Source organism: Cygnus atratus, chromosome 1, assembly GCF_013377495.2.
Source record: "Cygnus atratus isolate AKBS03 ecotype Queensland, Australia chromosome 1, CAtr_DNAZoo_HiC_assembly, whole genome shotgun sequence".
In the NCBI taxonomy this organism is placed as follows: Eukaryota; Metazoa; Chordata; class Aves; order Anseriformes; family Anatidae; genus Cygnus; species Cygnus atratus.
This window is the reverse complement of record NC_066362.1, coordinates 127,853,376-127,876,293: the sequence shown is the minus strand read 5'-3', so window position 1 is coordinate 127,876,293 and position 22,918 is coordinate 127,853,376. Positions and strand designations below refer to the sequence as shown.

The 22,918-nt window shown below is 41.0% G+C and overlaps 1 protein-coding gene across 3 annotated transcripts in view; it reads left to right on the top strand.

Annotated features, from left to right (window-relative positions):
* Positions 1–22,918, top strand: part of REPS2 (RALBP1 associated Eps domain containing 2) — a 95,076-nt gene that overhangs the window by 23,333 nt on the left and 48,825 nt on the right. For 2 of the 3 annotated variants that reach the window (XM_035542123.1, XM_035542122.1), the window contains exons 2-8: positions 7,313–7,436; positions 9,198–9,346; positions 10,907–11,030; positions 13,904–14,001; positions 15,619–15,772; positions 18,043–18,106; positions 19,863–20,005. In XM_035542123.1, coding sequence (XP_035398016.1) covers positions 7,313–7,436; positions 9,198–9,346; positions 10,907–11,030; positions 13,904–14,001; positions 15,619–15,772; positions 18,043–18,106; positions 19,863–20,005 — 856 coding nt within the window. The remainder of the gene's footprint in view (positions 1–7,312; positions 7,437–9,197; positions 9,347–10,906; positions 11,031–13,903; positions 14,002–15,618; positions 15,773–18,042; positions 18,107–19,862; positions 20,006–22,918) is intronic. The other variant, XM_035542124.2, reaches the window with a different exon arrangement.

Below are 22,918 nucleotides of genomic sequence, written 5' to 3'. Positions count from 1 at the left end.
AGAGACTGAAATTTGACAAAAGGTAGGATAAGGATTGTCTGTGCGAATAACACACTGCAAAGGTCAGTCAAATGTTTTTTTGTATAGTTGAGGAGTCTTGCATTACAAATGACTGTATGCTCCATTATCAAATTTCAGCAATTTCAATTTCTTTTATATGTTTTAATCCATATCTGAACTGCAGAAATGGAGAGACCACTCTTCCTGTATAAAAAAAGGTTGGACAGATTGCAGAAATTTTTCCTATTACATTTGGATTGTTAAGACCATGCTTCAAGTTAAATTCAGTTTCAGTTGTGTACATATATAGAGTGTTTTTGAGTTTTTTTTAGCCGTATTGAAATACATTGGAGTTCATAATAATTGCCATTCTAGATAATGAATTCAAGTTTTCAATGATTGCTATATTTTAAATCAGTGAAAATGTACTCTTAAGATGAAAATATGCTAATGAAAATGATGTTTATGCAAAAGTCTCTGCAGTGTTAACAACTTGGTTGATGAAGTGGTCAAAAATTATAAAAATTCAAGGAAATGCTACCTGTACCTAAAAACGTGTCCTTGTTAAAAATAATGTCCTTTAATGTTCATGTGATTGTCCTGTTTTTTCATTCCAAAAAGGCACCGTTGTAGCTCCTTTGCAAAACGTGGCAATTCTACTTGAGCTCAAGTGCAACTCTCCATTCACTCTCACCACTAGTAAGAATTGTATGCTATTTTCGGGTCAGCCTCCAGAAAATGAAAGTTTTACAAACTAATGCGTATTTCAGTTGGGCCAGTGCCAGTGCTGGCCCAAGTCCCGTGTGGGTAGTTACATCCTGCCTCCGTCAAGTTCCCTTGGTGCGTTTCGTTGCTCACGGGTACGGGGGTTATTACAATCACATCTCGGCTGAGTGAGCAAGAGTTGGAGGGTCTGAGCTCCACTCTCTTGTGTCCTGAGCCTTCTCGGGGTTATTTCTGTAGATAAGTTTTTGGAAGAGAAGAGGTGAGCAGGAAAATGAACAGAAGTCCTTGGAGTGACTAGTGCCTTATTTATAACGTATACAGTGTACGTTATTAAACATCTGCAGGATGGGATCCATGAAATTCATGTCTCACGTCCAGGAGAATGAAACATTCCTGGCAGTGACTTGTATCAGAAGAAATTTGGATAAGCTCTGTGGAAGCTTCCTGCAATCTACTTGTTTGGATGGGGTGGTGTGACAGCTCTCTACTTGTCATCATGCTTGGGATGTTACCCTTATTCCCTCATTTCCGCAGTAAGATTTGAAAAGCAGATAAAGCATCTGTAACCAAATTCTGCATACTCTGCAGATTTCCAGGGGATTTTGGGATTTAATAGTGATTTTAGCAAGGCTATGTGTACAGCATCTCAGGGAGTGGCTTGATGAATATGTGCATTTCCATAGCCAAATGCTGAGGAACAATTGCCTACAAAAAACGTGAAACAGTTCAGTGAGTAAGTGGAATCATACTTTAACAAAGATCCATACTGCTTTTTGGTATGCTTATGATAAGTTCTTAAATCCACAGTAACCAGTTTTCAGGCTCTTTATTTTTGTGTTCCAGTGTAATAAGCATTATTAAAATTTCACATATCCTATACAAATTTATTGGCACAAGCTGTATTTATTGACCTGGATCGATGCTTATATGAATTTGATACAAGCTAGTAAATATGAAGTACAGCTTCAACACTTCTAGATGGATGAATGCTGTTCTCAGATACAGTATTCATTTGCCAAATGGGAGGAAGAAAAATGCAAGGAGGTTTTGAAAAGTATTTGCTTCATCTCTTTCACCCCTGCAGGCTTTCTACACGCTCCTAGAGGCATGTGTTTAGTGAGGATGATGGTAGATTTTCCTTTCAAAGAGAAGACAGAATGAAGTATCAGCAAATAAGCATAGCAGCCTCTGACCTCATTCTGCTATTGTGAAAAGCATTTTGTTTACGTGGCATCCAGATTTCTCAGGAACGGTGATTCTTAAACTTCCCAGTAAGAGTGGCATCAGATGAAAGCTTTTTCTTTTTCCACATCACACACAGATAAAGCAAAAAGATTGATTAGTTTTTGTACATTAAAATCCAAAGGTTGAGCAGAGGAGACTGGATTTCGTTCAGGTGCAGATCTGTGCTTGTAAGTGTTAGGCTGCTTCAGCAGCCTTTATTCCCAGGCAGTTTTTCTAGCCAATGCTGAAGTCTTTTGATTAACAATGCTGACTCACATGTCCTGGTAGCTGCACAGCTCAAATCAATACTTTCTGTAACTTGCAGTGTGCTGGCATTGCCACTCCTGCTATTTGAAAAGAAGAATTGTGAGATTTGTGCTCTTCCATTTCTCCAGGTGTCTGTAGCTGATGTATGATACAAGATAGGGGATTCCATAGACCCTTGCATTGACCAAGTTAACATGAGACTTAGAGTACTTCGAAAATGTTTTTAGTGTTCACATGTGATGCTGTCTGTGGGTGCATGTGCGTGTGTGCACAAACGTGCACTGCGCCATAAACTTTGCAGTTCTTGGGGTCGGCGTCAGTTGTTCTGCCTGGGGCTGCCTGGCAAGTGCTTTGCCCGTCCTGAGGGAAGAGCTGGCCCTGCAGAAGCACCCAGGTGAAGCGGTGCGTGGAGCACTTGTGCGTGCAGATGCGTGTGCTTCTGCCTCGTGCCAGCATGGGGGGGTCTGGGGAAGCTCTGGTGGGGCTGTCGGCTCGTTGTACATAACAGATGTGGTTGCTTCCTGCTGCTTTTACAACTGTGGTAACTGCAGTGGCTAAGCTGTAGTAGCTTATCAGTAGCTTGCCTTACAACTTCAGCTTAAAGGACACTGTAATTTTAAACTAGGGTCACACAGAGCTTAAACAGTGAGATTTTGTAGTTAGGTCTTCAAAAGTGCCCTATGTATGTGTTATCTTGTGTGCCATAAAGTAAGCCATTTCCATCTCCTTTCATTTTAGGTGCCAGAACCCTGTTTGCTCAGAATAGCCAAATTTTGGTGAGCATCCCAGGTGCTGTTTAAGAGTCTAAACCAGCTAAAGCATCCATTTTTAAAAGACAAGTGTGGTTACAGAAGTACTGCGGAAGCAGAGGAGCAGGGCTAACAACCCAGTCCATGGCAGAGCCCCTTCCTCTGGGTGGCTGGAAGATGCTCAAGCATGTTTCTGCTGCCTTGCTGGGCAGCAGCCCTCCTGTGTCCACGACGTGCTGTTTCTTACTTCGCTTTAAATAATGAAGAGACACGTAGCCGTGGGCTCCAGGCAGTGGTACAGGTATTTGAACAATGATCCATTCAGAAAGAAATACCTGTTTAAGAATGCAGCAAGACCTGTCTGCGACCAGCAGATCAAAGAATCTGTAAACAGAAAATTAAAAAAAAAAAAAAAAAAAAAAAAGGAGCGAAGTGGGTCAGACACATGATACGATTTTGAGATAAGGTGTTGATAAGGTACTGCTGCAAATATTTGTCTTTGGAAGAGTTATCAGGGGGCAGCTGGTGTGGAGGGCTGAGCCTGGAGCTGCATCAGCACAGCTGGTCATCCTGTAGGCAAAGTGGTTGCTTATTTTCTTTTTCTTTCAGAGGACATGCGTTCAGCTTATACGCATTCCTCTCAGAGCAGCACTGCGCTCACAGGGGCTTTCTCCTTCCTGGGCTGGGTTTACCCACAAATGACAGGCGGTGAAGTGACCACGGCAGATTGTGACAAGGGAGCAGAACAGACAAGAACTGGGTGCCAGCAAGATACAGAGGATGACATAGCATTGTTAATGGTGAGGTAAAAAAGCAAAAATCCCAGCTTTACCTTTGCTGACAGGTGAAAGCCTTTCCCTTGATGCTGGAGGACGACCACTTCAGCCTGCCCACCTGCTCTAGGGTTACTGAATAGCTGTCACTGATTTTACCTCTTTCCCTACGTAGAGCAAACAAACTTCAGTTCTAGGCTCATGCTCAGTTCCTGAAGTTTAGCTCTTGCAATCTAAGTTAGACCTACCCAGGGTGTTTGAGAGGTCAGTGCTCTTGGAGGCTGTGGTGGAAACTTGTTTGGAGAGAACTGGGGAGGGCTGGAACAATGTCAGATTGTGCTGGGAAAAGCAGCTTCACGTGGGATGTCTTCAAGGAGCAATTACAAAAATAACACTCGCTGTCAGCCGATAGAGCAGAGCAGTGAGTGGATAGTAAATACAAAAATCCGCTTTTTGTTCCAGCGTTTCAAGATGTAAAGCCTTTCTAATAGTTCACATGGAGAACAGTAATTTAAAACAGCCAGTCTTCCAAACAGCTCAATAGCTGTGTCTTAAATTTTAATGTTGATAAGTCAGAGATTTTTTTATTTATTGTTATTTTAAAGAGAAGAGGGAAGAAATGTTATTTATTTTTACAACTGTAGAAGAACTTCTGGCCCATCAGAAGGGTGTGCAGGCGTATAGATCTCGATCTTTCTCCCCATCGTTCATGGTTGCGTGATAGGGAAGGTGGTGTGATTCGTGTACAGAACATGTGTTTTAAGGCTTTTTGCTGAAATGCCATTGAATATACAGGCATTGTTCCAGGACTGACTTAGAACGAGCACAAGGTTAGGCACTGTGGCTCTCCATCCTTCTCTGAGAAATGTTTTCATGTGCTGTGTGCAATGAGCTTTTTTTCTTGATTGGCAAGTGACCCGTGAATTTGTTCCATTTAAGCAGTTGCACCTTGCAGAAGTTTAAACTCAGTTTTAGTCCACTCAGCATCATGCTCTTGCCTCAAAAAGCATTTAATAGATCGGTCGTTGACTAATTCTGTTTATCACCCTGAGGTTAGATTTGGCAAGACACAGCAGTAACCCGCCACCATGAAAAAGCATTTCCAACATGTTCCGCATTAAACTTTTCTTCCATATTCAGCTGTCACTGGGGGATTGCAGTTTTCTGCTGAAGAATCTAAAAAAAAAAAAGGCAATGAAAAGTGACTGTCGATAGTTCTGTATTAAGATCCCATGCGGTATCAAGGTACGCAATTTATTTTGTTTTACATCTGTGTCTGTTTGGCAGTCTGTGAATAGAAAATCCCAGTTCTTTCCTTGCCCTCTCACTGAAAACAACGTAACCTAAACTGACAACAGGAGAGGATAAAAAGAATTTGTTTTTAAATATCAGTTGAAGGAAAGCAGTACTGATGTTTCCCTGTCTTACAGGGGATATTTTCATAAATCTTAGTTCCAAAGTACTCTGTTTTATTTCAGAGAGAGTCTAGTCTGCAAAAAATGCCATCTTGCATTGTCATGTACAGTGCCTTTAATTCAGGTGGATCTTGGAGAGTCTTAATAGCATATTGCACAAACTAGCTTAACTTCAGGAATGCATGTCACTAAATGTGATCTGCCCATCAAGAGACTATGTGCACTGACCCTGCAAAAGGTAAAGTCAGGAAAAAAAAAAAAACAAAAAAAAAACAGTATTCACTTTAAGCTGCTATGGGAATTTAAGCAGCATATTCTGAGGATTTAATTTTGGGTGAAGGCCACCTACCGCTGCTGCTGCTGCAGAGAGGCTGCTCCAGCCCGCAGCTCTAAGCAGGGTCCTCGTTTAGCTGGTGTGAGCTGCTGGCTGGAAGGGAGCGAGCATCCCTCTGCCTTAGCTGCCTGGGGACACTAATAAGAGCAAATGCCTGTACCTACAATTAATTTATGTGAATAGCTACAATTACTTGTGTCATAAATGGGGCTACTGTGGCAGCTTCCATCTGTTGCTCCAGGCCATTAGCAAGAGATCAGGGTTTAGTTGCAGAAATAACACAGAGGAGGTTGTGCCTACAAAACATTTTTCTCCTGTTACCACCAAAGAGTGAAATTACAAAGAGGCAATTTCAGGCAGATAGTTTGAAAAAACATGATATTTTTTACAGATGGTGTATCCTTGATAAAAATAATAATTATTATTTTTATTTTAAGTCTGCTTTATCAGAACGAAATGCCTCTGTATCAGGAGGGAGCAGATCATTTGCAACATCCAGCAGCCTTAATATTTCAAAGTACAGGAACACGGGTGCAGAAGTGAGTCTTAGCAGCTTCTTTTCGGGCAGCTCCCAGCATTGCTGATCCCCGCCCTGAAGCCCCGCTTGCTGCTCAGCGTTGCCTCTTGCTGGTAAGAGTGCCCCAGTAACTCATGGCAAGCTGATAGCATGGGTTTGGGTCCTGCTGCAGGATCCTGGCTCCCACCCGGATGTAAAATAAGCAGTAGGGCCAGCTACAGGGAGAAAATTAAAAAAAAAAAAAAAAAAAAATCAAGAGTGGCTTCAGGAAAAAAAAAATGCGTAGAGGAAAAGGAATGGCACATTCTGCTGGTTAACTGAAGCTGTTCTTGTCCAGAGAACCAACCTCCCTTTTCTTCAAGCAGTCAAAGAAAGCTGCTTGATGCATCTCGTGATCGAGGAATGAAGCCGTGCATCTCAGAAACTCTCAGGAAGAGAAGAAACCCAGAGCTCATTCAGCCACAGCAGAAGCCGCATCCAGAGATGCCTTTGCTTGAAGATAATTTTCTTTGATTATTAAGAATTGCCATTTCCCCCCCCAGCTGGGAGGCATTGCTGATCCGTGCTCATTCATAGGAAAACAACTTGGGGCTTTCCTCAGTGTCTGAGGGCAGCGGGGAGGGGCTTGGTCTGACTGTAGTGCCTGATGAAGTCTGCCTGTGATCGCCTCGGAGCTCCAGGCACGGCAGGGAATAGCGCCTGTGCTGCAAGCCTGCTGGCAGCTGCTGCTCGTGTAGCTGGTGTCTGAGCATGTAGAAGTGGAGCTGCGTGCTTCACGGAGGAGGTGGCCAAACTCTGGTCAAGGATGTGTGGTAACGGAGCTTCAGCACCAAGACTCTGTTAATTTTTCCCAAAGCGTGTTTTGCTGAAGTGATGGGATGGGGAATTTCCCGTTGCATTTATGTTCTGGTTACAGCAGTTGTCTGAGCTGTTTTAAGGACTAATTTTAAGTAGGATTTTCTATGAGTGCCGTAGCTTCTGCAGTGAAAACGTGAGATGAGATCACTTCACCTGCTGTTAGAATCAGATGTAGTATGAAAGCATACAAACCATTTTAGGATAGCACTGCTCCCCAGCAATGCTCCTAAAAATGGTAATAAATAACAACTTATCCCTGATGTTCTAAGGGGACTGTGATCAAACAGCAATATCCCGAATTGGAACAAATACTTTTACTAGATAACTTTAAATACAACACGCGTTTTGCGTTTGTAAGGACTTTTTGCTTTGCTTGTTTACACAGAGCTGCTTGCGTTCCCTGAAAAAGTGAAATGCGTTTTACCAGCAGCGCGTCTCTTCTCTCCTAGATTACGGAAGTTTGTGGAGCCAAGCGCGTGGGTTATTTTGGTCCTGCTCAATTTTACATTGCTTTGAAGTTAATTGCGGCAGCACAGTCGGGGTTCCCAGTACGGATTGAGAGCATTAAGAATGGTAAGTAGTAAATTTTGCTTGCAGCACTTTGCACTTGTTTTTTTTTGCTTTCTTTAATGCTTGCAAGCTCTCTGTGCTGGTAAACTTTCCTTCTAGCTCGTCTGTGAAACCACTGTATTTTGTGGAACAGAGGAAAAGCAGAAGGCAGTGTTACTTTCTGGAAGTAACTGGTAGAAAACTGCACGGAATGACACGTGGCAGAGCTGAGATTAGAATCGTAGAATCATAGAATATCCCAAGTTGGAAGGGACCCGCAAGGATCATCGAGTCCAGCTCCTACAGCCCCTCTCAAAAGGCATTGCCAAGCAGTGGCTGGTCAGTGGTGTGGATGCATCTCCCTGCCACCTTTGGCCTCTGATCTTGACGGCTGTCTGCTGCGGGGGCTGATAGCTGCTTGGGTGGAGGGGTGCTTTGGGAGCCATGCTAAAATAATGCTTCCTGTCATTAGATAGGGAAACGTATGGTAGGTGTAATTTAAAGCAGCTTTGTTCTCCACAAAGAATGACAATGATAGTAGACGTACAGAAAGAAGAAGCCTCATAGTTGGGGCACTGCTGCTGGCACAGCTTCAGCTCAGCTGCCCCTGCTGAGGGCAGTGAGTTGCAAAGGGTTTGCCCCTTCCTGGGTGAAAGCACCCACAGGTGAAAGCATCTGCAGCCCCATGTGTGCCAAGCCCCTCATCCCAGCTGTCAGTGAGGCGAAGGGGTCAGATCCTGGCATGGCGGGACCGGGGCTTAGACCACATCAGGGTTTGTCCATCTGTTTTCCTTGCAGATGGCTTGTCTGTGATGTCTTGCATTGCACATCTTTCTAAGGATGCCACTGTTAGTCTGAGAAAAATTAAGCTAAATTAGAAACCTGAACTGAAGTGAGATTTACTGTGTGCGTTTTACAAGGTACAGCAGCTGTGCATCATCCACCAGTCTGAGCAAGCAAGGGTCCTTGTATTGGTATCCTGCTTACTTACTCGGCCTGAAACACTTCCAGTGCTAATTACATCTTCCCTTGAAATATATTGATGCTTTCAGAGTGGGATGAGAAACATGCAGCAAATCTAAATTGATTTCTTTTTCTTCGTGGTAGCAGTTGTAGGTGTAAATGATTACAGAGGTGATGTACGGCTTAATTTTGAAGGCTACGCTCTGTTAATTCTATCTGTATTGATCTTTGGGGGTGACTATGTACAAAAACAGATAATGATTTATAATGAATATTCCCTCCCTCAAACTAGTCAAAATTGTCCTAAAGATACATTTGCTTAAAAGTATCCCTCTTCTGCTCTGCAAAGGAGAAGCAAAATGGGACCTTTTGACACAGCCGTCTCACCAGGCCCTGACACGGTCTCTGAGCCCTACCATTTATAACTTGCTCCTTGTATGATGGCAGCACTGAGAATACTGTCATCCTGACCTAATGAATTCATCAGTCCCACAGTTTCTATGAGAAGCTATTCTTTTTACTACAGGCAACGTTTTCAAGGCAGGAAATGAGTTTACTGCTTACTTTAATAATGTGCATAAGGCTTATTTCTTTCTCTATGCATTAAGAGATAATCTGTAAGGCTAGCAAATGTGGCTTTGTGTACCATTCACATCTTTATTAAGACCTAAAATAATTACAGGAGTTCCACATTTATAAATATTACAAAATATAAATAGTGCTCTTTCACAGATAAACTTCACTGGTTTTACAGTACGGTGCTGCTTCAAGGACTGTTAATGTTCTGAACTCCCAACTGAATTTTTCTCTCTTTTAATGAAGAATTGCCTCTGCCACGGTTCGTGGCGCTGAAAAATGACGGTGACGTACGCTATGGGACTCCAGCAGAGCTCCATGGAGTTAAGTTTCAGGTTCCACATGCAACTCTGGAAAAAAACTCCTACAAGAGAACAGATGAAGGGGACAAACAGGTAACAGCCCTGTCTCCTTCAGGCCAGTGTGTCATTGTGCTTTCTCCTTTTGGGTCCGGCCCTGGAAGTGATGACACTCACGTGAGCTTACGCAGTTTTGCAGCACAGTACTAAAGATGGGCTCCTTACGTGAAAAATAATCCCCATTGGGACTGTGCTCTTGTTTTGAAGATCTCATACCAGTCACATCCCTGAAGGGAATTTCTTTATATGAGCGTGTTTAAAACTCATCCCTGTAGTCTTCTGTGTAAGTTCGTGCAGTGTTGTAGTCCTCCCTAGTGCAGTGCTATGTCTTGGAGAGTACAAGGGGAGGGGGGGGCAAGTAGAAATCTGTCTGCTCAAGGGGGAATAAACAGGAAAGCGAGCGATTTCTCATGGCAAGCGTGATCATTAGTCGCTCCAGAAACACTTAGCTGGAGAAGAGGTGCTGAAAGGGGGAGAGCTGGTCATGAGCCACTGTTTCTGGGTGGGATAAGGCCACCGTGCTTCCCTCCTTACTAATCTCCCCCAGGGGCAGTCCAGAAGAAACCTCTTTTTCTCTTGTCCTCAGTGAAACACCGTCCCAGCTTCTCGTGCTCTCAACTGCTAGTGTAACAAGGTTGGCCAAGGGAGGTTTGTGTTCCTTGCATTTGGGAGAGTTGAGAGCACTCGTTCAAAGACATGCAACTTCACAGAGCGAGCAGTATTTGCATAATTTTCCCTAGGCATAATGCCTTCTCTTCGGGTGCTGCGTGGGGTCACACCGTGGGTGCCCCATGGCAGACGTGTCACCTCCTTGCACTGTTCACACACGTATGTGACACAGCGTGACAGTGTTGTGTCAGCCTGGGTGATGGCATTCCCAGCTGGAGGTTAACCAGCAGCAACAAGCTGCTGCAAGATGCACAGCTGATGTAGCAGGATGAGGAAGAGGAGCGTGTACGTCTCCTGCCTGCGTGCATTGACACTGAAGCAGAGCACTGCCCTCAAACCTCTGGCTCCATCTGGGTTGTCTTTGTTGTGTTGCATTTTCCTTTAATACAGTAAACTGCTTCAGGATCGCATCCTCTGAAACACTTTCTGTAAGTCAAGAGAGAGTGAGCGCTCTAGGATAGATACCCAGGAACGCCTACAAATCCACCAGATGCTTAAAATACCAATTCAGAGATTTATTTTATATTTTTGGTACGTGTTTTAGTACAAAGAATGCTCTCTCAGAAATAATGCCTTCAGATTAACTAAACGTGTTATGTAAATCCAAAGATACCCACTCACATTAAGCCTTCTGCACTCACTCCTTCAGGCATATTTGGAAGTAGGATATCTTAAGCTGTTTGTTGTAAAGCTTCACTATGCCATTACCATGCTTTATCCCTAGAAGGCTTAATACCAAATTCTGTCTTTACCCTCTTTTGTTTTTTTAATGAGAGTTTTCTCGGATATAGAGAGCCGGAGGGAATCGCAGTGTTTTCCTCTTCTTTGTCCATCAAGTTGCATGTGTTTGGATTGTGGTGCAGAATTACTTGGTTGTTTTGTTGTCATCTCAGAGTTCCTTTCTGCATTGATTTGTTTTTGAAACAGGAACCCAAGTCTCCACCGATGTCTCCAATCTGTTCACCTCCTGCTTCTCCGTCTACGTACCAGAGAATACCCTTAACTTACGGATATGGTAAATCAAGAAGTGGGCTGGAGCAGCAGCATGGAGGTAGGGTAAAAGTTGGAATGTGCACACTGTATTCAATTATGCTTTTTTCTCTCTTTTTTTTTTTTTTTTTGTAGAAGCATCAAAATTTCAAATGGAACTAACAATCAGCCCAGTGATTTTAAAATTTAATTATATCCGAGTTTTGGAAAATGATCCAATCATGTCATTTTATTTTGCCTAAAAGCTTTTCTTTGATTGTTCACTCCTGTCTTCCTGTTTGCTTTCTGGTAAATTAGTTAGATTTATGTGTCACTGCTCACAGATAAATGCTAATACCCAGTCTCTGACAAGACTACGTGCAGTGTATCTCAATGATTGAGAGTTTGTGAGTATTTTCAGAGCGTATGATGCTTTTGGTATAGTTAGAGGGGAAGAAAAACCCACTCCTGATTTCAGTAGCTGCTCTATTACTATTTGAATTTACAATGAACCTTCCTTTGCAGGAAAGGGTAATAATCTCTCCAGTTTCATAACGGAAATAACAATAGGACATGAATATAAAAACAGTCCCACAGTGTAACATAGACAAAACAGATAAAAATAAAGCACTACAATGATGCTGTGTCCTTGATCTTACTGCCTTTAAAGTAGGTGGCAAAATGTTCTTGTTTTAGTCAGAGGGTAGTGGGGCAGAAGCCAGTTTTTACAAAGGCTTGAGGAGCTCCTGTTAATAGTAGGGTGCCTGTGCTCTCCTAATTCTAACATCTGATGACCAAAGCAGTGAAGATAGCAGGCACTGGTATATAGCACTCCTCTGTCAAAGGGACCAGAAGGAGTGCTGCCAGTTAGTGTGTTTGTAGTGAGCAAGGAGTAGAGTGTTCTAGTCCTTTAGCAATTGTCTTCATTTACAAATGAGTGGAAAAAACAGAGCTAATATTTAGAAACTCATTACAGCCATGGTAAGAATGTGTTCAACACTATCAAATGGCCTTCACGTGAAAATCATATTAGTGCAGAGTTGCAGGCATTCATTTGTTGGTTAGCTAAACTACCATTCATTCAGAGACAGGATTTTTTTTCCCATCCCACTCTTAGCATAGCTGAGTGATGGCTGACTTCTGAAAAAAGCAATATTAGTGAGATTGTCTTCTGATATGACATGTTCTGCTCTAGTAAATAAGACCTGCAGCGGACAGCATACACCCTGAAGACCAGTGCACTAGGAATGAGGATGCCATTGGGAACAGCTGCCCATATTTACCTTTAGTGTGCTCTGCTGTTTTCTGGGATTTTTTTCAGGCTCTGTCAGTGACTTGCTTTTTTTGAGAGAGTAGGGATAGGGTGTCTCTGAATTTGCATGCGGTGGTAACTTCAGTGAAGTTTCTCATGGAATTGACAGCTGTGTAGTGCATAGACAGCAGCCTCCAATGCAGGCATCAACTTCTTATAAAATTAATCATGCAGCTGCTTGAGGTGGTAAAATCTTGGAGGTGTAGAACACTATTCTTACTTTGCAGAAAGCACTGGAAATTAAAATAAGGGCATAGAATTTTTCAGCTCAGACCCAGACTTCTTCTTTCCAGAAGAAGTTCTTCAGCCAAACGTGTTCTCAGTGGAAGTAACTGAATAACACATTATGACCTGTGCTGTACCAAGTGCCAGGCTAGATGACCTACTGATTCCTTCTGGCCTTTAACATTAAGAACCTTCCAGTTTCCTGATGAGTATGCAAAAGGCTAGGCTTGAAAACACCACCACTTGCGTATGTGTCTGAGGTGATAGCTTCACAGAACTCATCTTGCTAGACTTATTTTGTACTGAAAGCATGATTCTGAAACTGGGACAAAGTGTCTCTAAGGTCAGCCTTTTGCACTGCAACTATGGCTATATACCAGTGGATTTTACTGTTTTTCTTGATAATTTTTATGTTTTTCTTGCTAGCAAACACACAGCAGTGTGACCTTGCACTTTAATCTCCTCTTGAAGTGCTTCTGTATATTTTCCAACTTCCTTCCTGTGTTTTTTTTCTTTTTCTTCTGAAATTAGAACTTGTACAGGAATAAAAATAGATACCAGGATAAGACCACTTAGGAAAGCGAGGGCTTTCAGGATGTAATTTTTAAGGTCTTCCTGAGCTCAAAAATGCCTAGATTTCCTGGGTTGTCTTCTCATCAAGATTCCTTTAAATGCTGTCTATCTAATGCAGACTGTCTTTGTTGTGGTACATTTTAAATGTGCTGGCAGCAGAAGTTTTCACTCTGTAAAAGTTTGCAAGTGAGTTGCCTTTGTGTTTGCATACTTGACCTGTTTCTAAAACATTGTTCTTAAATGTGCCGTTATGTCACTGCTTACTATATTTACTGCAGTAGAATGCAAGTGACTTGACTTAACAATCACTCCTTCTTTTGCTACTTTTCTTTACTAACTTTACTCCAAATAATGAGGAGTGGTGAGTCACGTTTTTTGATTTTCAACAGAAATTAGGGAGGGGGAGGAGAAGAGTATATGGAAGATTAATATATAGAAGATTTGTGATTTACGGTTAGATAGCGTTGTCAAAGCATGTTTTTTTTACATCTCAGTTGAACTGTTTCTTGCTTCTTGTAATGCCTTCTGCTATATAAGGCTGTAAGTATATAAAATGTATAAAGATATAAATGGGCTACATAGATATTTCCACATTATGAACAATACTTTCTGTTATCTAATAATATATAATGACAATTCTAATCAGTAATGTCTGAAGAAGAATGATGTAACATGAAAGACAAGCGTGTGGCTGGAATTTTGTTGTTAAAGACAAAATCTACTTCGATACTATGATACTGTGGGGTCACTGATGCTTGACCTTGCAGTATTTAATTTTTTGCTTTAGCCTAGTAGAACCTTTTGGATTATTTTCTCATTTTTATACTTACTTTAAATGTCTGTAGCTCCTTATGAAGTCAGACACACTACTCACCAGCAAGATGGATCATCATCAGGGAATTATGGAGCCAAACCTGCACACGCATGTTCAACTCTTGGTCGGGTAATGAATTACATGTGTTTTTTTCTTCAGCAATGTTACTTCTAAAATTGTAGATAAATTAAAACAAAAAACAAACAAACAAAAAAGGCAAAAGAATTCTCCATGGTATTTTTAGACAAGAAACTGAAGTGTACCTTTTAGTATATGACAGATAAAAAAGCAAAGATGATAGGAAGAAGAAATTTAAATGGATAGTATAATTAAATTGCTGAAGTTAAGTAAAATGAGAAGCAGCAAATAGCACAGATAGGAAGACTGGACTGAGAATCTTCAGTTCAAAAGTTAAAAAAAAAAAAAAAAAATAAAAAATGTTGAGGTTATCCTAGCAAAAGTAAAACATTTTCATTTGAAATATATGAGGTTTCATTGAGGTTCTTGCTTGATTTAGAATGTCATCTGTAACACATACACGGAATTTATGGTCTAATATTTTGTGTATTACATTTTTTACCTCAGTTTATAAGATCGTGTCTCAAACAGAATAAATAAATTTCTGGCCATTTGTTTGCTTTTATGAGATGAGTCCTGTGTTCTCCTGCTGACTGTCAAAGCATATCTTTCTAGTGTTCCAGTATGCCTGCTGTGCATTTATTTTGCAAACAGGTAGTTTACCCTAAGGAGGGTCAGAGTTCTCCTAAGGGAGAGCTTTTCCTAAATAAATATGACTCAGGGGCTCCGTACTTTTTCCGTTATGCGCAGCATCCCACACCCGTATTAAAATGTCACCTGAGCCTCAGGAAAAGTTCTACAGATAATGTCACATAATTTGTGCTAACTTGAAATGAAATTGAGTGCATTCGTGCAGTACTTTGAAATGAAAATTAATTTACAACTTCACGATGTTGCCTGTTTCAGGGATCTTTTGATGTATTTCAGAACTGGTGTTTTGCTTTGATTCTTAAGAAATTGAGAGATGGATGTCAGAGAAAGGGTTTTGGAGTTGGCTGGAGCCTGGTTATTGTTTGTTCTTGCCCCCCTTCCTCTTTAAGAGTGCTGTCATCGAGGCCTAAAGCATCTTAAACACCAAGTTATTACAGTTTAACAAAGACACTAATTATATTGACAGACCTCTTCTAGGCACCACCACCAAGCTACCAAACGTAGCAGACTCCCTTAAACGAGTCATTCAGAAAAGCACATAAATAAATGAATAAAATGTCCTCCTCTAGAATATTCTTTTTCCCAAACTTTTTTTTTTTTTTTTTTTTTTTTTTTTTTTTTTTTACTGAAAATGTGGGAAGTGACAGCAAGTCAAGGAGATCCCTTGGGCCTTGCAAGTCTGTTTGAGCAAAAACGTGTGCTGAGTTGCTGAGTTACCTGGGTGAGCTACAGATCCAGAAGCAGTCTAGCTCCGTAGTTACAGCATCTCTCCTACTACGTAGTTCCTTAGCAAAGCTAAGTATGTCAGGCACCGTGTTGCATATATATAGCTGTAGGCCCTTTTTTTGGTCCCATTTTAGGTATACGGTTAGGTCAGCGTTCAAAATAAAGAGACAGTAATTGACATGGCCAATTCTGCTTCTCATCATTCTAAAAGATGAGTCTGCTACCAGAACAGCATGAATCTGGTCCGTTGAGGTTTCCAGAGTCCAGTCTGGCCCTTCTGGCTGGTGCCAGGGGCCCTCTTCTCAGTCTCTTTCAGTGGAGCGGGAGCAGCCAGATAGCAGTGCCCATTACTCAGATGACCCTTGGAGGATAACTGAGGAGCAGCGAGACTACTATGTCAACCAGTTCAGGTCCCTGCAGCCTGACCTGAACTCCTTTATTTCAGGTAATTTTTACCAAAAATGACCGTGTCAAGTAGAGGAATCAGGCTGAGAGACATAAAGTATTAAGTAGATAATTATTTTATTTTCCCTAGAGTGTATTTGTGAATGAGAGTTGATTGTGTTTTATTTTCGAAGGCAGGCAACTAAAAGAACAAACCAATTCTATGGGTATTATGTTTGTTTTTTTCCTAAATATGGACGTTAATTCTTTCAGAAGTGGTTCTGTTTTAAAAGCTGACCATTTGAAAATGCATCACACGTACTTCAATTTCGCAGATACGCTTTAATATTGCAGATCTTTTTCCCTTTCATGTCAGTCCCTGCAAGTTTACCCTGCCATCTGAGAATCAGGCCAAGTTTGTTTTTTTCCTCTCCCTCGTGCATCATGCTCAGAAATCCCAATGCTGCTTTTTGTTACACATCTGCAGTCCTGTTGTCCTCTTACACAGGTGTAATTGTTGGCAGTTAAAAAAAAAAAGGCAGCAGTAATAATGCAGATCAGGTTTTTGCCCTCGGTTAAGCTGACTGCAGAGCTTAGGGGAAAATGACATGAAAAATTGTGACCTCACACTAAAACAAAGTGGTTATCTATTTCCAGTACATGATTTGAAACTGCTGAGAGAACGAGCACTGCTTAGACTTGAGGCAACACTGAACTGGTCCTGATTTTGGGAAAATGCTTACTTGAAAGGAAAAGTGTTGCGGTTCAGTAAAAATTAAAATGAACTCTTATTCTAAGCGACTGTATTCGTAGATCAAACCTGCAGTGTGTATTGAGCTGAAAAAACCCTAGGCTTGGGCTTACTTTCCCAACAGAGAAGTGCAGCATCCGTGTGATGAAAGTTAAGCATGTGTTTAACTCTCCTGGGTGGTTAAACCTGAGTGTTTATGGCTTTGGGGGACTGAGATTTTGACCTCCAGGTGGTTAAAAGCAAATGCTGGAGAGCATACACATGGTGAAAGTGTTGTAAGAGCGTACTGAAATTGCATTTTCATTCTGAATGGGAGGATCAGGCTACCTGGGAGAGGCATCCCCACAGGTACTGACAGTCTGGCAAGGAAGAAGTCGCAGGGTTTACATTTTACCGAGTCCTGCTACATATTGCTGCTCTTCAGTAGCATCTGGGATTCAAGAGGCTCAGATGCAGCCAAAGGTTTAAAGGAATACCTGATGTTGACATAAATTAGTGCTTCAGCAGTTCGGTACCTCAGTTAAGTCTCTTTTGTATAATTTGCTTGAGAGAGGAAATGGTTCAACAACACTGTATTTCTTTACACCCCTATATAGGTCTGTGACTGTGTCTGTGTATATTCATATAGAGCCTTTCAGGGAGCTTTGCATTTTCCTTTATATTGTGTGAGACTCTCAGGCAGTCCTTGCACATCCAGAATTACTTTTTATGAATGATAAATTCGAGCTTCACACAACATCCTAAAATAATTAAACTGTACAAGTCCTTGCTGCAGGGTGATACAAGCGCTAGAAGTTTGTCCAGGCTTAGGAAGTTATTTAAGAAATCCATGATATGAAAATCCATCAGAAGTTACTGTATATTTCAATCCTACTGCTGGTCAGAGGCTGGGGGGATATTCTGGAGCTGCATTTTTATGTGGCTTTGTCACAGTCTCGTACTCCTCTCTTGGCATCTGACATAGGAGAGGACATGCTGCACTAGATGAATTTTGTACCTGTCCTTGTTACAGCCTTCCTCACGCACTGCAGTGGGCGATCTGACCTGAATGCACGAAGGAGAGAGGGGTGTCGACCTAGAATCTGTGTTACCTTACATTATGTAAAATATTGCCATACATTTTATAAGCCTATAACCTGGCAGGGCTTCCAGGACAAGGGGAACGTGTGCCGCCTCGGTAGCCTGTGTGGACAGGATGGTGAAATAGTGCGTTTGTTAGCTAGGAGAAGCATGACTCTGCCACACATGTGGCTTCTGGGTGAAGCAGAGCCATTTGTGTCCGTTATTTCATCACTGGTGTCATGGCAATGTGCTGGTTAGAATCACTTGTACTGAGGCCTGCTCTCCTTTATTTATTTTTCCCGTTCAGAGGGAATGGGGAAATGAGGTCAACAGCTCTGTCTGACTTTGTCACTTATTCACCAAGAGACAAATGGTCCAACAGCTCTATTAGGTTGCAGTTAATCTGAGCGTCTGTTGAACATAAAGTAACCAGCTGCTTCTGGTGAAGCAGCCCTGGCCAAATGTAAGTAATTGGAGATTTAATTTCAAACAGTTGATAAGGCACAGTTTCCCAACAGGTTCCGTGGCAAAGAATTTCTTCACAAAATCAAAGCTGCCCATCCCAGAGCTTTCTCACATCTGGTAAGTACTGTAATAGCGTTTGGGATGTGTATCCTGTTTTTCAAAAGATACCTAATTCAAGAGTTCTTGTTAAATTTTAAAAAGTGTCTTCAGTTGTAATTATTGCTCTTATCTCCAGAATCACTTTCAGGCCCAAGCAGCAGGGTGCTCATTGATCTTCCTGACACGCTTGTTTTCTGTAGAGATGTTCGCCTTCTCAGCAGGACGGGGAAGGTTTGAACAGCTACGTAACTGAGAGCTGTTCTTAAGTGTGTTGTAAGCAACATCATTAGCTCAACAAACCGACATTTTTCATGAAATGATGTGGAGGAAAAGCACATTTGAAGTGTTTTAGATGTGGTGTTGGCTTTATGTTTCTGGCTGTGTTTTGTCAGATGAGGCCTAATTAATACCTAATTTTTAGTAAGTGCAACTACATAATTCATCAGTGCTTTTCTAATGAACCAGTACACTTACTTTTAATGAACTTATTTAGAAATGATTGCAGATGGAACTGTACATGATAAAATTTGACAATAATTCTATTACATTTTCATAAACAACATGGTGCTTTGTAATTCAGCATCATCCTTCCATATAGATAGGAAAAGCAAACAGTTTAAAATGTTGATTAAAAATACTGATAGAGTTTTTACTTTTATATATGCTTTTATGAGGATAGATGTGAGGAAAAGCTTGCAAGAGCCTAAACATCTGTTGGGGTCAAAGAATATGTCTGGAATCTTTTCAAAGCGGATTGTCAGTCATGAAATAATAATAAAAAAAACCCAAACAAACAACTGAAGAAGCATTATACTGGGGGAAGTGAATATTGGAATTTAAATGAAAGATTATATACAAAGAATGGAGTAACCCGATATGTAACAAAACACTCTATTTGTGTTGCTGACATAAGTGGTTCTCTGCAAAAAAATAATCAAAGAAAAGTACTATTTTCTAGTAGATGATTATAATTTCGTAATGATAAAATTTATCAGGTCATGTCACTGTGTTAAACACATGAGATGTTTCAGACTTTGCCACTATAACCTCAACAGCTTGAAAAATGCTGATTACTTTCAAAGAGTAGGAAGTTACGTGTTTATTTATTTTAGTCACTGTGCTAATATAATAGTAAGGCAATAGTTATTTCTGGCAGAGGAGTTGATTTATAAAATTGAATTCTTGAGTATGAGTATCTGAAGTCCAGTTTTCTTGTTTGAGAAGAATGCGAGAATTAAAGAGACAACAGATTTAATTAACAAGCAGTCAACACTAACATTTGAACATGTCAAGAACATTAATTTACCTCTATTCTTGAGGCTAGTCAATGTTGCTAATTAAACATTTGCTGAAGTCCACTTTTAACTTTGTCTGCTTGAATTGGCTTAAGATCCTGCGTAGGTTAGCTAAAACTTCTTTCAACCATTGGAAAGTTAATTTCGTCCTTAGAAACATAGGGTATGTATTTCATGTTATAACATACACATAGCATTATATTGTATGGCAAGATGTATGACAAAAATACACCATTTTAAAAAAGAAAAGCTGCAAATCAGTATTAGAAAATTAGCTTCATTTTCCTCAAGACTCAAAAATAGACACTCCCATGTGGGTGGGAGTTGTAGTAGCTATGATCAAGTAGAAATAATAGAGGTGGTTGTCCTTTATCAAAATAGCTGTCCTCAAAAAGCTTCGTTTCTGTGTCTCCTGTGACTGCGTGAGCATGTTTCCCTGAGGCAGAGGCTGGGGAAATGTGCGGCTGTCGTCCCTGCAGGGAGCTGAGCGACGTGGATTGCGATGGGGCGCTGACGCTCCCTGAGTTTTGTGCTGCTTTCCACCTGGTGGTTGCGAGGAAGAACGGTTACCAGCTGCCCGAGACGCTGCCCGACACGCTGCTGCCAGATTACCTCCAAGCAGGTAATACCCCTGCTGCAGGCTGTGGTCTTGTGGCTGTCTCAGAAACTCAACATGCCTCTAAAACAGGCTTCGTTTTCCATGTCGCAGGTAGAGCTGAGTTCATTGCTTAATGGCTCCCCAGTTGCTTTTTAAAGCACAAGGTTTTAATTCTGTTTATGAGGCGATTGCTGAAGAGGGAATTCGTGAAAGCACAAAATGGAGATGCGAAATGTACCAGTTGTCTGCCTCTTAATGCCTGTCGCTCTGCTCCCGTGTGCTTCAGGTGCCATTACAGCTAAACTGGCAGATGATTACCTGTAGCAAGAGGTGTATGGCTTTTAACTCTTGGTGATTTTCCCTTATGTATCTGTCTTTAGAAGATGTGCTGGAAATAGTGCTGGACTGCTTTGGAACTTACTGTGCTAATATATGTGTTGGATGCAGTCACCGGTTGTACCAAAGGGTGACTTTTGTTGTAACTCATGTTATGTGAACCGCAGCTTCTGCTATAAATAATTTGCACTAATGACAGAGGGATTACAACGGTTTGTGTAGAACGAGGATAAATTAATCCAAAATACAACATACCTCAGTAAAAAAGTGCAGCGAGAGACATGCCCTTTCGTTTCTTCTCTTCAGTTATGTCTCTTATAATTATAAATGAACGTTGAAATATATACTGTTCCATCTGAAAAATGTGCATGACTTTCTAGGGCAAGGAGGATTAATCACAGATGATAATTATAGTGCTAAGGGATAATATTTAAGACCTAATAACATCTCCATTAAATTTGATGACATTGAATGTATTAAAAGGCAGGAAAAGAGCAAATCAAGCTGCAGTTAGGAAAATTAAATGTTCGCCCTGTATCAGATTTGTGAAATAATTTCTGATGGAGTCCATGTTCCTTCATATCCAAGGGGAGAAGCTTCTGTAAAACCTGCACCTTCAAGTCTTCATCACTTTTACTCTCTCTAATTATGACATTCTCATGTCATAATTACAGCTACCCTTTTCCCTCCAGGACCACCACTTTGCTTGCTAGCCTCACTCCTGATCTCATCATAAAATAGCTTGTAAGCTTCTTCATGCAGGTTCTTGTTGGCATGTCTTCACATTAAGCATTTTTGGGTAACCCTGCAATGGAAGTAACTATCTACGGTGGTATCAAATCATTACATCAGTGGAAGGAAGGTGGTAAGCTGTGGTTGTTCTCTGGGAGTCCTCTTTTCATAGAATCACAGAATTGTAGGGGTTGGAAGGGACCTCAGGAGATCATCAGGTCCAACCCCCCTGCCAAAGCAGGTTCCCTAGAGCAGGTTGCCCAGGGAGGCGTCCAGACGGGTCTTGAATATCTCCAGAGAGGGAGACTCCACAACCTCCCTGGGCAGCCTGTTCCAGTGCTCCATCACCCTCACCGTGAAGAATTTCTTTCGCGTGTTGGTGCGGAACTTCCTGTGCTCCATTTTGTGGCCATTGCCCCTTGTCCTGTCCCCACAAACCACTGAAAAAAGGTTGGCCATATCCCTTTTTCTGCCACACTTAAGATATTTATAAACATTGATGAGATCCCCTCTCAGTCTTCTTTTCTCAAGGCTGAACAGACCCAGGTCTGTCAGCCTTTCCTTTCCTTTTCCATAATTTATGCCTTTTAGCACTGAGCCCTTATCACTTCTGTAGATGATTATTGTTTCATGTGTTGGACACAACCAAGCATTTCAGACCGATTTATGTGAAAGAGTGGAAAGGACTATTTGTTCCAGGCACACTAAATACCACGGGTAATAAGCTAATGCTGTTAGTTTGAGGGTCTGAAAATGTCTCACAGTATTTTGCTGCCTATTCAGAAATCTTAAGACTTGCATAATAAAAAGTGCAACATCTCAACACATTGTAGCACAGTGAATCACAAGAAAGAATACAGACCTGTTTGTATCAACTTCTGAAATAAAAGCATCGATAAATAAGCAAGTCATCATATACTTACCTAAAATGTCAAAAGATATATTTGTTTGTTTGTTTTCATGTTTTCATAGTTTTTATTTCTCTGAAACTTAAATTTTAGTTGGCTGGTTAGAAACATGATAAAGATTTCTGGAAACTGTTTTTAATTAGGTTGTATGAAGTTCAGAATAAAACAGGCTGTTTCATTCCTGGTTTGATTGGAGCAAAATATTCACATCTGATAAGACTGTTAAAGCTTCAAATAAAGTGGCTTGGAGCATAAGACTTTAGAACAAATTAATCTTGCTAGTTTTATGGCTTGTTCTATAAACAAGTGCAAGGCTAAATTCTGTCCTGGCACAGCTCCACTGACAATTTGACCCACCACCTTCTTTTCTGAAAGTTTTTATTAAAACAAATTAAAGAAAATCCGTAAAACTATTTGCCCTGTATGTAACCCACTGTATTTTAAATTAAGACAGATTTGCAAGAGCTTAATTTGTTCGGCTGAACTAGATGCTACCCAGAGACTAGGAATTTGACCTGAGAACTGGTTATTCTGCCTTTCAATATATTGATCTTAAAGAAAAAGGGTTTTCCAGCTTTTTAAACAGATTCATGTGAGAATTAGTAGTCTTGTGGTGGTACCAGCGGAAGGAGTTGAGCCTACAGATTAGAAGTGTGGTTCTTGTGAATATCGCTGCGAAAAGTTGCAGGGTTGATTTTTTTTTTTTTTTTTTTTCCTGCTCTCAGTGCTGTTTAGCCAAGGAATACTGAAGATGATATATACTGCAGCAGTGACTGTCATTAGTACATTTGTACATAGTACAGTGTGCTTGCTTTTTACTGGCCTTCAATGTTAGCATGTAATGTAGATTCTACTATACTTTTCAGTATTTAAAATACCAAAAATTAGAGTTGAACGTTTGGTAAGTACCTTTAACCTTACTAAGAGAGCAGGATATAAACTATAAGGCCAACTAAGTTGA